Below are 15,230 nucleotides of genomic sequence, written 5' to 3' on the forward strand. Positions count from 1 at the left end.
CTTGCCTCCAACTTTTTATGAGAAACTCCTTTCCCAATTAGACGAACATATCCATTATGGTCTTCTTTCATTACTTCATCAAATGGATCCTTTTTAGAATCATCACTTACATCTACTTGGGATTCTTCCAAACGCTTCATTGCTTCTTCCTGTATCATTTTAGAAACTAGTAGGAAAATATTCATTTCTAGTTTAGTTGATGAATAAAATTATAACCCATACATTTATAACAAAAGTACCCACAATTTTCTTTTGTGTATCATCAGCTGATGTATTATAGGTCCTTCCTTCTTTACAACGTCGCGTTCGTTCAAACATCTTTAATTTTGATGGTGCTTCACCATCCATTTCTAAATGCGTTTCATACAAAATTAAACATTACTGTACTAATATATAAATTCAACTTTTCATTATTGAAATTAGGTATGGCATAAAATTCTCACCATTTCCTGATGTATACCCGCAAAACCCTTAGGACTAGTTGTATGCATGTTGTCTTGTTGCTGGCGATTTTCAAAATTTTGCAAGCTCGTTTTCTTATAAAAGAAAATAGAAGTTAAGCATGATGTATAGAAGGATAATTATTCATAATGTAATATTTTTTATTTATCTTTGCTGCCTGTGTATTCCAGTAAGCTAGAAGAGTTTTGAAATGTGCTTCAGGCACATTCAATGGGCGAAACGTCCATCTATCACTGTTGATGGAATATGAGTAGTAATGTAATTTCTTGAGTCGCTCCAACACTAATCAACAGTTGTAAGAACACAATCTTTAGCTATAGTCGGAAGGATGTACTTGTTCTAGTTAAACAAAAGTTATCACCATTGTAGTAAGAAGTACAACAATATAAAGGATCTTTTTATGACCAAGAATTAACAAGTAAAATTTATGCAAATTGAGTTTACTTGAACATATTCCCAAATCTTATCCTTGTTAGGTACTTTGTGCCAATCAGTATAAATTAAGGGTGCCCAATTTTGATCGCGAACAATTGTTCCCAAAAATAGACTAAGTTCATCCTTAGCTTTAGAAGGGCCTATAGGTTGTCCTTTATCATTGCAGTAGATTGCCACGCGGTCTTCCCATTTTCGAGCATGAACCTCAAACATATTCGTTGGCCCTCTAGTTTTTTTTATGGGGCCTGATCAAGTAATGAAAAATTTCAATGTTGAAAAAACTAACATAGAAAGTAAAAACAATAATTTGTTTGAACCATTACCTTGCTTTTCCGGAGGGACAACTACTGGATTATCTATGACGCTGACATCAGTTTGATTTTCAAATGGAATTATAGCAGTTTGCTTTCGCTTGGATCTTAAATGTGTTTCCAAATTTTGTATCTTTACATCCACTTGTTGAGTTTCACTTGGATCTTTTTGTTGCTGCAACTTTATGAAATCATCCATCGCCATGGAAGGACATAATGGCTTCTTTTTTATTTTCTTTTTCAGCAGATGCAAGTTCCTTGGTCATTACCCAGATTACAGAATAAAAGCACCCAATATCAGGTTACATAAAATAAAACTCATTTATACTTCAGGAATCAAAGAAGAAAAATATTTAGTAAGTACCTTCTTAGATATAGATTTGTTAGTGTTTCCACTAACTCATTAGTTTCTTCTATCTCATTACTTGAAACTTCAAAAAATTCTTGTTCAGAATCATCATTGTAATCAAATTGATCTTCATCATGCACATAATCTTGATCTTTCAACTCTATGATCTTGTGTTTCTTTTTATCTTTCTGCTGCAAGCTCTTAACTTTGGCTAATAAATCATTAGCTAACTTTTCCATCCCAAGCTCTTTGAATTTGAGAGCATTTTTTCGAGAGTCAGGTTCCTTTGTTTCTCATATTCGGTCAACTTCAATGGTTCAAGTACTTTTAAGCCTTTCTTTGAACCTAAACTTTTTCCTTGCTTTGCCATATTCTAAAATAAAAAAATTAACAACATAAGAATGAAATATAATCCTACAACCAACATAGTACACATAACTAAAGAACAAAAAATATAAGGAAAAAACCAACCTTATAAAATGTATAAGGCCACATACCTAATCAGTCTTTATCGCCGAGTTCAAAAGGATATAAAAAGGTCTTGTCCAGCATTAAGAAAATTTAATGAACCAATTTTATGTAATAAATCTATAAGTGAAACTAATTCTCTAAATATTGAAGTCACTACATGAAAATTATAAGACACATAAAACAACCAAGTTTAATGAAGAATTAAGGCATAAAAACAACATTCCTACTTATATAACATCACAACTTTCTTAGAGCAAATCGTGAAAATGTCATTTCAGACTACAAAGATACGACTTAAGACTACATACATAAAACTAAAATTAGTGAAACAATAGAAATGAACAACAAACAAATATCCAAGAGCCACCATCCTTAAGACCCAAGCGCTAGGGGATCATCAGTGGCATGCATCCAGCCGAATCTGTGTAGCAATTTTTTTTGCTATGTTTTAAATACTGAGGTGTCACATCATGATTACAACAAGGACATGTGTAATGGCTGGGAAATCATTTATTGTCCCTATTAAAGCTGCATGCATCCTAAATGTTTTCTTATGAAATGCATCATATGTCTTTGCTCCACTTTCCCACAATTCCTTCAATTCGTCGATCAATGGTTGCATATAGATGTCTATTTCATCTCCTGGTGACTTAGGGCCTGGAATCAATAAAGACAACATAAAATATTTGGGTTTCATTGACAACCAAGGAGGGAGATTATAGTTGATCAATACAATTGGCCATGTGCTGTGAGAAACACTCATCGTTCGAAAAGGGTTGAACCCATCACTAGCAAGTGCTAATCGAATGTTGCGTGGCTCTATCGGGGTAAAATGAATCAAATCGCTTCCAAGATTATCCATCTGCTCGATGCCTTATTTTATTGTCATCCAGACGTTCTTTATGATGCTAAATCATTGATTCTACTATTTTTGAGCACATATATTATCTTTGTAATCTAGGCTTCAAAGGAAAATTCCTTAAAACCTTTGTAGGAACGTTATCAGATTCCCACCTAGATAAATGACACTTAGGACACTCTTGAGCTGATTCATATTCCTTCCTATAGAGAATACAATCATTAGGACATGTATGTATCTTCTTATAATCAAGACCTAAATCCTTAATAATTTTCTTGGATTCGTAAGAGGATTTAGGAAGATTAGCCATGGGAAATGCTTCTTTCAAAAGCTCCAAGAGATCACCAATAGCTACATTACTTAATCCATTAAGACATTTGAAGAGTTATAAACGAATGAGAAAAGACAACTTAGAGTAAGTTTTATAATCGGGATATAAATCTTGTTTCCCTTCTTCAACCAACTTGTAAAACTTTTTAGCTTCCTCATTCGGTTCATCTTCAATCCCTTAGCATGAATTTGATTCTTCAGCAACATCTTTAAAATTATCATGTAATAAACTATGAATATCATCATAAGTGTTCTGACCACCAGGTTTTGGGTCATTACAAGGTGATGAAGATTCTTCTTTTTGAAGAACGCACTCCTTGTTTCCCTTCATAAACCCATCAACTACCAAATGATCATATACATTATGTCTATAATGGAAAATCGTCTCTTACAGTTTTTGCAAGGACAACAAATTTGTTCCCCAACGGCATTGCAGGCAAACGAATGATCAAGAAATGCATTCAACCCTCTTTTATACTTATCTAATTATCGGGGTAGTTCATCCAATTTTGATCCATCATTAATTTTCTTGTGTAAAATCAATGGTAACTAGATATCACAGAAAAAAAAAAAAAAAAAAGTTGAAGACAGAATTATACAAAAAATTATGACATTTAAGGGTAAGCATACACTATCTTTATCATTCCAATATGACGGTAACAATATCATCCAATTTTCCAAAGATATTGTACATGTTCCACTTTAATTGAAATCCCCAAAAAAAGATACATTATAATTGAATTTAAAAACAGGTGAATAATAGGATATTATAATAAACATAGTAACATGATTTATAAAACAAACAAATGTATCACATTTAAGGTATATAAATTAAAGCTCAAGACTAATTAATTTGTTGAAATTAACTAGCATATTTCCAACAACACATGTTCACATCATCAATTACTACTAAGGTTTCCTAGATTATATGTAGACATTATCCTTTAGTGCACATAATCACATTAATACTAATAAAAGGTTTGACAAAGTTCAATCCTTAATACTACATTAAATATCAAAACAGGGCATAAAATAAAGATTTAAAAACAGATAATAACTCACAAAATACATACAGAACAAGAGTGTGATTTGTACAGAGAAGTTGATATATACAATCTTATATGGAGGGAATCAAAATTAGTGATGCAACCTTGACCTCCTTCGTCTTATGCAAATGATTTTATTTGCCATTTGATAATGAAAGCAAATATTAGCAAATCGACATAAAGGCTAGAAGTAATTACTCACTTTCCACAATAAATTTCACTAGCAAACAATGCAGGTGAATATTCAATTTCACCTAGCTAACAACAAGTATTACTATCAAACAACATATTTGAGTACTAAAATGTGCCTTTTATACTATGCTAATAGAAATAAGCCAAGGCACCATAACACACTACTTGCTTATTTAGAAATTTAGCCGTACAATTTATCCCCAATGTATAAATTGCAAAATTAGATAGTAAATTGCAAAAATTATACTAGTAACCTCAACACATTTCTCAATTTGTTTATAAAGCATACTAGATGGCAAATGCTACAAAGAAACTCACAATACCCAATTTGTTTAAAAGCATTCTAGATGACTAGTGGTTCACCCCCACTAGAGGACTTCATTTTTAAATTTACACAACAACAAATTAAAACCCAAACTCTCTATATATATATATAATACATGAAAACAGAAAATTCACTTGGTAGTAGCGTAAAATCACAAACCCATTCTCAATAAATAATTAAAAATAAAATAAAATAAAATAAAAACTGGAATTGACAAGATTTTTTCCTACTATATTAAATTTGTAAAAAAAATATATGTATTGATTACCCTGAACTTGCTAAGAATCAAATTTGAAGATCTAATTCTCAAAATTCAGCTGGGAAGGACACTTACAACAAATTAGCAGACCACTAGCACTTGATGAGAAAATCGCTAACCCGATAATTGTACAGTTTCTACACACAATTCTGCTGGCTGCTATCGGATCTTCTTGTTGAGAAATTCGTTGATACTACCTAGACACTTGTGAATGAGATGTTAGAAACCTAATTATGAAATTTAAGCTAGGTACGGTAGGGGATTGTGAGAAAAATTAAGAGATCTAAAGATGAGCTAAATTTATGAGAGAAAAGAACAAAGAAATTCGAAATTAGGGTGTGAGATTGATGAGAGGGTTAACATCTTGTTCATGAGAGAAAAAAAACAAGCGGCTTGGGGTTTTGGTGGGATTTGGTTTGTGGGAAAAAAATTCATGGGAGGGAAAAATTTGGGTCCTTGGCGCGTTTACCAAAATTTAATAGGCTACAGTTTAAGTTTCTTTAATCGTTGTATGATATTCTAAAATAAAGTAGTGATAAAACTGTTGCCTTACTTAATCTTTATCAGCGGTTTAAAGGGCTAAAATAAAGGTTGGAAAAGTGCAGCCATAAATGCCTTTATGCAACGCTAAGAAAACTATTGCTGATTCGGCGTTGCCTAAGCCCCTTTTCCTTGTAGTGCGGCCAAAGTCCGGTCAATTATTGCACTAATATAGGATTTTGGAATCACTTAATTCAATTGAGACCATTTATTATTGAATAAAGAGCTTTAAAGTAACCTAATTAATTCATTTATGGTACTTTAAATTTATTATACATAATTATTGAACTTTTCCTCGTTTTTGTTTGTAGATGAATAACATTAATGACAACACTAACTTGCCAACCAAATTAAAAACATGGCTAAACCTAGGAAACTTCAGGGATTGGGAAAGGGAGCAAAGAAGTGTTCTAAAAAGCCATGGGCTTGAAGCTCGCCTATAAATTCCCATTGAAAGCAGATTCACTGTCGATTTTACTCCTGAAAGGCATGAGAAATATGTTTCGAATGCAGAGAAAGTCAGGAATCTTATCCTATCCTCTATTCCAACCTGTTGGTAAAAGATTTAAGGATTATGAGCCAACTTTGCTGCAAAGTTGCCTATACGATGCATGCAGAGGGTGTGTACGACTAATAGGCAGTGCATGCATCATCGATAAGAATGTTGAGGAAATCGCTGATTCGATTCCCAAGATTTATTACACCTGGACTAAAAGTGTAAGGTATGAGACTTACATCATTCATGGAAAGGTTATAACCAAGAAACTCATACTTGGTCAGTCAGTTAGGGACTATGTTAAGGAACTGATTGAATTACTCAATTGGATGGATATCCTAAGGAGACCTTTTGATGATTTGTTTGCTCATGACATGATTCTATTTTCACTCCATGCTGGTTATGATATCGTCAAGCTTATTCATGATGATGAAGGCTCTACAGCCAAGCTTGTCGATTTACTAGTTAACCATTCAGAGGAATACTTGAAGAAAGGTGAATGCCATTGTTTCAACTGCGGCAGGTGGTCTTACCACACAGCAGAATGTCCCCACAACATGCTGTTGTAAACGGAAGGTAAGGCGTTACCTAATGTACTTGTTGTAGAAATTAATCTTACTTCTTCTTCCACTTGGGTATTTGATACCGGTTATGGTGCTCACATTGTTAATAACATACAAGGATTAAGTGAGAGTAGGAAGTTAGCAAAAGGGGAGATAACGCTTTGAGTAGGAAATGGAGCAAAAGTTGCTGTGCGTGCTATTGGAAGCTATCACTTAAAGCTCCTGTTCGATCTTATTTTAGTGCTTAATAATTGTTATTTTATCCCAACTATTACCAAATACATTATTTCAGTTCCAATGTTAGATACTGAAGGTTTTTTCTTTTGAAATAATAGTCAAAAGTTGTTTTATTTGAAGAGATAATATGTTATATGGTAACGCTAAGTTGATTAATGGTTTGTATATTTTAGACTATACAGCTCATGTTTACAACATAGATCACAAGAAGCGCAAAACAGAAGAATCAAATCAAACCTACCTATGGCATTATGGGTTAGGTCACATAAACCAATCGTGCATCTAGAAATTTCAAAAGGATGGACTCTATTCCTCATTTGATTATGAATTGTGAGTCATGCTTGTTAGGTAGAATGACCAAATCACCTTTCACAAAAAATGGTGAAAGAGCTAGTGACCTCTTGGGCCTCATAAATACGGATGTGTGTGGACCAATGAGTTCAAAAGCTAGAGGTGGATTTAACTACTTCATCACTTTTACTGACTATTTAAGTAGATATGGCTATATCTACTTAATGAAGTAAAAGTCGGAATACTTTGAAAAGTTCAAAGAATTCCAGAATGAAGTACAAAATCAGCTTGGGAAAACATTTAAAGCACTACGATCTGATCGTGGTGGTGAATATTTGACTCAAGATTTTGATGATCTTCTGAGGGATTGTGGAATTATTTCACAATTAACTCCTCTAGGAACACCACAATTAAACAGTGTATCAGAAAGGAGGAATCGAACTTTGCTAGACATGGTTCGATCCATGATGAGCTTTACAGATCTCCACATATCGTTTTGGGGATATGCATTAGAGACAGTTGCGAACATACTAAACATAAGCCCATCCAAATTAGTTGAGAAGACGCCATATGAGTTATGGACTGGAAAAATTCCAAAGTTGTCTTTTCTCAAGATTAGGGCTTGTGAATCCATTGTAAAACGTTTATAAGGAGACAAACTTGGCCCTAAATCAGATAAATGTTTCTTCGTGGGTTATCCTAAGGAAACAAAAGTGTATTACTTCTACAATCGCGTAGATAACAAAGTGTTTGTTGCTCGCGGTGGTGTCTTTCTAGAAAGAGAATTTCTTTCTACAAAGCGAAGTGGGAGTAAAGTGGTTCTCGAAGAAATTCGAGACGAGCAACAAATGGATGTGGATAATACCACGTTAGAGGCGAGGGCACATGACTCAGCTAATTTGACAAATCATGCGTTGGAGCAAGCTAATTTAACTAACGAGACTCTTATCGTCCTACTTGAATCTAAATCTTGTGAAAATCTTCAAAGAGTTGAAGAGAATATTTCTATTATTGCTCCCATCCCTCGCATGTCACTCAGAATTAGAAACAAACAGTTTGTTGATGTTTTGTTAATTGAGGATTCTGAAATCCTCCTATTGGAAAATGAGGAACCCACAACCTACAAGCAAGCTTTGGCGAGCCCTGACTATGAGAAATGGCTTGAGGCCATGAAATCCGAAATGGACTCCGTGTTTGAAAATGATGTGTGGGCCCTAGTAGACTTGCCTGATGGGATCAAACCCATTGGTTGAAAATGGGTCTACAAGATCAAAATAGACAAAGATGGAAATGCTTAGAGATATATAAAGCAAGACTGGTTGCAAAAGGCTTTAGATAAATTCATGGTATTGACTATGATGAAACCTTTTACCTGGTAGAAATGCTTAAGTCTATTCGAATTCTTCTAGCGATTGCTACATTTTTCGATTATGAAATTTGGCAGTTGGATGTTAAAACTGCGCACCTTCTTTAACGGGTTCTTGACGAAGGATGTGAACATGACACAAGCTGAGGGTTTTAAGCATCCAGAAAATCCTAGAAAGGTTAGCAAGCTTCAGAAATCCATTTATGGATTGAAGCAAGCATCATGGAGTTGGAACATTCGTTTTGATGAGGAAATCAAACATTTTGTTTCCTCAAGAGCAAAGAAGAACCTTGTGTATACAAGAAGTCCAGTGGGAGCAACCAAGTTTTCTTAGTCTTTTATGTAGATGACATACTGCTCATGGGGAATGACATACCAATGCTTGAGTTAGTCAAGGAATGGTTGAAGAGTTGTTTCTCTATGGAATACTAGGGAGATGCAGTGTACATATTGGGAATTAGATCCATCGAGATAAGTCTCGAAGGATGATTGGAATAAGTCAAGAGACTTATATTGATAAGATCCTTGACAGATTCAAGATGAAAGACTCTAAGAAAGGATATCTACCCATGTCTCATGGTATTACGCTAAGTAAAACTCAGTGCCCTCAAAAGCCAGAAGAGTTGAGTCGTATGGCTAATGTACCTTATGCCTCGGCAATAGGGTCCATTATGTCTACCATGATATGTACAAGGCCGGATATTACATATTCCTTAAGCATGTGTAGCAGGTTTCAAGCAAATCTAGGAGACGCACACTACACTGCTGCTAAGAACATCCTTAAGTACTTGAGAAGAACTAAAGGAATGTTTCTAATTTATGGTGGTGAAAGTGAAATGGTTGTCAAGGGCTATATGGATGTGAGTTTCCAAACAGATAGAGATGACTTCAAATCCCAATCTGGATATATTTTCTATTTGAATGGAGGAGCAGTGAGCTGGAAGAGTTCAAAGCGAAGCACTGTCATAGTCTTTACAACAGAATCTGAGTATTTGGTTGTAGTAGAAGCAGCTAAGGATGCAATTTGGATCAAGAAGTTCCTCATTGAGCTAGACATTGTACCTAGTGCTCAAGAAAGAATTGAGTTATTTTGTGATTACAATAGTGCCATTGCCAATCAAAGGAGCTAAGGTCACATTACAAGTCCAAACATGTTGAGAGGAAATATCACCTTATTCGAGAGATTGTTGGAAGGCGGGATGTCAAGATCTGCAAAGTTCATACGGATGAGAGTATCACTAATCCGCTCACTAAACCCCTTTCACAGCCCAAGCATGAGAGTCACTCTAAGGCTTCTGGATTAAAGCAAATTATGTAATTGAAGTTGTATTTGTTTTGTGAAAACTTATTAAATATGTAATACATTAACTTGAATTATGTTTAATAAAAAAAATTTCATTTCTCTTATTTAATTGTGGTTTCATATTAAATAAAATGTCCAAAATAATTATGAATTGATGGGATCATCAAATACGTGATTTGGTTAATGAAACCCCACAGGTGAACTAAATTCATAAATTATTTAAGTTCCTAGTTTGAAATCATTAAATTGGACATAAATGATTTCAATAAATAGATTGGCATGTAAGATTGATTGGATAGCGCAGTTTCATGGGCTATAGGGGCATAGAGATTCTTGATCAATCACATGGATATGCATGAATGATGCATGATTGAACTATTGACCTACTTTAAAGTTCAAGTATAGAGCGTCCGGATGTATTAGTGGATTCCTTTGACATTAGTGTAACACTGATTTGATTCAATGATTGATTTAACTATGGTACATCATAACGTCTTGTCGTAAAAGGGGACTATAAAGGGTGTTTCCTGGTTACTTGAAAAGTTGAGTGGGAGCTTTGGTTGCCACAAGATTGGATTGAGTCTACCTATTTAATTAGGATTGTGTCATGGCCTCTTTGAAAGGAATGATGGCGTTTGAACAAGTGTATTATTCCGATAGAGGGTTAAGAATCAATTACGCAGTTAATTATTCAGTAAAGTCAAGTGATCAGAAAATCGGGCTAGAGGCCATCTCCGATTAGTGAGATTAATCTCACAACTTTCGTTTAACCGAACCCAACTGGTCACACCTAAGCGTGTAACCAAACTAAGGCGATGAATTAAGCCGAAGGCCTTTATACGTCAAACAAGAGGGTACGTACTCCGATGATGGATTCCGAGCTTAGAGCATCAAAGCCGAACATCGAGTTAAATTCTAAGAATTTACGAGATGTACAAATAAGTCAAACAACAAATAATAAAGTCAAAGTGCATAGCCCTATCCCCGTATCGGCCTAGCCGTACGAGAACTAGACTAGCACATGCTGCCGCAAGCACCAACAACCCGCAAGGGCGTGCGAGCTTGCGGGGGCAGCACTAGCGAGCAGCTAGCATGGCGCACCAAGCACCCCGCATGCCAGCAGCTCCCAGCAGGCTAGCTAGCCTCGCGCGCCAGCAAGCCCGCAGCAAGCGCTAGCTTGCGAGGTATGTTGGCAGGCCTGGCATGGCAGCCAAACAACGTACAATAGCCCAGCAAGTACAGTGGGCTTACGGTGCAGTTGGCAGGCCTAAGCCAAGCTCACAAGGCCTTGACCGGCCATTCCTTGGTGCCTAAGGATGTTGACCGCTCATACCTTCTTGTGATTGGTGTGTTTGGTGGCTTGGGGAACAAGGAGGCCATGTGGCTCTCCTTGTGGTCTTTACCTAACCACTCCCATGTGAGTGCCACTTGTTTTTTGATTATTTGTTCTTTACTTCTAATTTATTTTAGAATTAAATTAAATGCAATTATTTCTCAAATTTGCGAAAGTCCCACATTGATAAAATATCAAAGGGATGAAGATGCTTCTCCTAGAAATACCCAAGCCTTACCTGGGAAAAAAATTGCAAGAGTTGAACTCTATACAAGGCATCTCTATTGAGAAAACCTTATAAAGAGATCCTCTTATTAGTAGTGTTAAAATTACCCTAACCGGTAATATTAGCCAAGTTTGGGCGCGTGGGTGGACTACGTTGGAGGGGTCGTGTTTGAGACTTTTTCTTCGTTCGTAAGTTCGTGCTTGTGCTAAGTGGAAAACACGCATCAAGGGTATGATCGTCTTTTTCTCTTTCTTTCTCTCTCTCTATTATTATTATGTGTTTATTGTTTAATTAATTGTATGCATGTTTAGTTGCTTTAATTAATGCACAAATCTTTGGGCGGGTTTTGTTTCCACGTGGTGTCCGAAACCCAACAGCGGTATCACGAGCCACGTGCATTTAATTATTGTGAATAATAATTAATAAAGGTGATTTAAATGGATTTAAATTTCTGGTTTAGCAACCTAATTAGATTAGGATTGTACCTCGTTTTTAATTAGATTAAAATTGTATTTTTGCTATTTTTTGCCAACGAACCTTGATTTCGACTTTAAAATAGTGAATTTTAAGTGGAATCGATGTTCTAAATCATTCTTTACCTACAATGTGGTTAAAAATGACCTTCCAGAAGACCAAAATCAACCAAGAAAATGGTTTTTCGAGGTGTTTTTCATTTGAAACGAAATTTTTTAAATCCTTAAACCTTGATTAATTATGGCATGAAATTGTTGGATTATGTGTTTGATTATACCATTGATCTTCTGCAATTTTACTCCTTATTTAGCATTTTTGTATTGTAAATTGGTTGCTTAATTTGGATAGCTCTTAATTTCACATAGACTTGGAATTTCTCATTCTTGCAAATAAATTGCTTGTAGTGTGAAAGTTTATGGTGAATATGATTTTTGAAGCCCCTAAAATGTTCAAGATTCAATCTTTAATGGTTTAAATGGTTGAATCTTAACTTGCTAAAATCCATAATGAACAAATTTTAGGTTTTAATCATTTTGGAATTTGATTAAAATCTTAAATGTTCATACTTGTGCTTGAAATATCATTACTCTTCATATTGGAAGGTTGTAATGTTCATATATGCATAAGTAAGTGTTGGATAAATTTTTTCATTGGATGATTATTTATTTATTCAACTATTTTCGTCAAATCTCATTATCAATTTATGTTGGTTAAAATAATCATGAGACTAGCCCTCAATTTTTGTAGAATCAAGTTGAGTCAAAAAAATAATTTAAAGAATGGTTCTTGAATTAATTTTGGTTTTTGCATTAAAATTGAATTTATTTAAGTTGGACTTGTTTTAATTTCAAAACTTCTCAAATATTAGTTCTTAAATCAATTTAGAATTAATTTAAAGTCACACAAAAAAAAAATCAGAATAAAATTTCGAGGCATAAGGACAATGCTCGAAACATTAAGTTTCGAGCACCAAGCTTGGCTAACAAGGCTTCTTGCGCAGCCCGCATGTTGCTGTGGAGCCACTGTGTGTGTGTGTGCGAGGGTGTTGTAGATTAATGCTGGAGGGTGTGCGGGGAAGCCTCATGGCACGACACCACCATCAACATGCGCGCGCGCCATGTGGGAGCTGATTGCCAGGCAGCGCCCAGCATCAGTTCGGCACGCAAGGCTGGGGCTACTAGGCAGCGCCCAACACTTGCGTGTAGTGCGAGTGGCTGGGGCTGCTAGGCGTGGCCAGCCCATGGCCTTATTTTTCCTTGTTTTGGTTTTGAGTTTTGTTTAAAACGAGGCTAGGCCTCGTTTTTTCGTGTAATTGCAAAATTATTTTGACAAAATTTTAATTTTAATTTTTATTTTTTTATAAAATCAGCTTAATTATTTTTAATCGGATTAAATTTAATTAAGTTGGATGTAGAATTTAGTGGGAGCTTCATTAATTATATTGTTTCGAGCTTAATTTAGCCTTATGCTTATATTATTGCGTTAGTACACATAATCGGATAAACACTTTGACTAGTTTTAATTAGGCATGTTAATCGGATTAACCACCTAAGTTAGTAACTAGTATGCGCTCGTTTTGATACAATGATTTGTAATGTTGATTGAATTATTTGTAAAATGCATGGGCCATTCACTTTAGAAGTGAATGGATGAATGGAGTATTTTAGATGTTCTAATGCAGGTTTTACAAAATGGCCTAGTATGGCCCGACTAGGATAGTAAATACGGATTGCGATCCATTTTGTATTTTTGTAAATCTAAATATGGACTGCGTGCCGTTAAGTATTTTTATAATTAAATTATTTAGATTAGTCCTAGTTTTTCTAGTAGTTGCATTTTTGGTGGTCATGACTCAAGATGGCGTTTCTAAAGAAGACAAAGCCAAGAAGATGCAATGAAGGCCTTTTGAAGATTGGATGTTTCAAGTTTCAAGGGGCTCATGCTAGTTTGCCAATGCATCTTTATTAATGCCTTATATATTTTTCTTATATATAATTACGATATTACATGCATGTTTAGGATTTCGAATGTTGAATGATTAATTTAGTTCACTTAAATCAACCAACATAGAAACCTTAAGTTCCAATGAATATTGAGTAAAAAATTGCCAGTCCAAAATGATACTTACGGAACTAATGAAAATAGTAATAGGCTATGCCAAAGCAACGCATTACTACTTTCTTAGGGAATAGATATTCTACTCCCTAGGAAAGTAGTGAATGGAAATTCTATTAATAAATTATGCGTGTTTTGCATTGTTACTTGATTTATTTTGTAAAATGAATGGGCCATTCACTTTAGTGAATGGATGAATGGAATAGATATTATAATGCAAGTTTTTCAAAATGGCAAATAGTGGGGCCCGACTAGGATAGTAAATACGGACTGTGTTCCGTTTTGTATTTTAGTAAATTAAAAAACGGACTGCGTGCCGTTAAGTATTTTTGGTACTTAAATTATTTAGATTGGTCCTAGCTTTTCTAGTAGTTGGATGATTGGTGGTGATGTCTTGAAGACGATGTTTCTAAGAAGACGAAGCCAAGAAGATGCAATGAAGACCCTTGAAGATTTGAAGATTTAAGTTTTAAGGGGTCATGCTAGTTGCCAAATGCATCTCTATTTATGCTCTATATATTTTTCTTACATATAATTGCGATACTAGATGCATGTTTAGGATTTGTAATGTTGAATGATTAGAAACCCTATGTCCCTATAACATTTAGTTAAAATTTCCCATTCCAAAATGACACTTACCGAACTAATGAGAATATTAATGGGCTATGCCAAAGCAAGACATTACTACTTTCCTTGGGACGTAAGGTATACTAGGTATACGCCTTAATTTTGGTTAAACTCAACGATATCAGTAAGGAGTCCTTAGATGTTGTGGCAATGGAGATAAACGTCAAGAAAGCATTAGATGCGACGTTTTATCGAACCAAGAGTAGCTTAGAGCTATTAGCAATTAGATTGCTTACCTTAAAATATTAAGTGTTAAGACAAGCCAAAGCATGCTTAATTACTTTATGATTTTTGAGGTCTTGGAATCGTTTTATTCTTGCCTAAAAGGGACAATTTTGAATGTGTGGATTAAACGCTTAATAAGATTGAAAGTTTGCATGTATGCTTTAAATTTCAAACTTATTGGTTTTATGAATGGTTTTTCATTGCACATTCTTTTAATTGTAGAAAAATGTCTGCAATTAACAACAACAACATGTGGTCGAAACTCCCCGAAAAGTTGTCTTTTAGCCTAAACTTGGTCAATTTCAAGGAATGGGAAGAGGAACTCTGGAGAACTCTACGGAATAGTTCCATAGAGTACATATTGGACATTCCCATTCCAAGCTTCTTCTCTAAGG

General features: G+C 34.9%; 1 protein-coding gene across 2 annotated transcripts; it reads right to left on the reverse strand.

Annotated features, from left to right (window-relative positions):
* Positions 1–350: 350 nt before the first annotated feature.
* Positions 351–5,529, reverse strand: LOC110686496. 2 transcript variants are annotated; one of them, XM_021863115.1, is made up of 4 exons: positions 5,115–5,529; positions 1,573–1,930; positions 1,221–1,465; positions 351–1,142 (listed from the first exon to the last, which is right to left on the reverse strand). In XM_021863115.1, the coding sequence occupies exons 2-4, from the start codon at positions 1,794–1,796 to the stop codon at positions 874–876; spliced, it is 738 nt and encodes a 245-aa protein (XP_021718807.1). In that variant the 5' UTR covers positions 1,797–1,930; positions 5,115–5,529; the 3' UTR covers positions 351–873. The 2 variants fall into 2 exon arrangements, with proteins under 2 accessions (XP_021718807.1, XP_021718808.1); XM_021863116.1 differs by lacking the exon at positions 5,115–5,529 and having other exon boundaries at positions 1,573–4,928.
* Positions 5,530–15,230: the final 9,701 nt, after the last annotated feature.

This window comes from Chenopodium quinoa, unplaced genomic scaffold (genome assembly GCF_001683475.1).
Source record: "Chenopodium quinoa cultivar QQ74 unplaced genomic scaffold, ASM168347v1, whole genome shotgun sequence".
Taxonomy (NCBI): domain Eukaryota; kingdom Viridiplantae; phylum Streptophyta; class Magnoliopsida; order Caryophyllales; family Amaranthaceae; genus Chenopodium; species Chenopodium quinoa.

Bases quoted from the DNA above. Each gene is read 5' to 3' on its own strand.
- LOC110686496 (XM_021863115.1), bottom strand. From the start codon at position 1,796: ATGGAAAAGTTAGCTAATGATTTATTAGCCAAAGTTAAGAGCTTGCAG. The intron at 1,466-1,572 runs GTACTTACTAAA...GTAATGACCAAG, and splicing joins ACAAATCTATATCTAAGAAG to GAACTTGCATCTGCTGAAAA. The intron at 1,143-1,220 runs GTAATGGTTCAA...TTACTTGATCAG, and splicing joins TGTCCCTCCGGAAAAGCAAG to GCCCCATAAAAAAAACTAGA.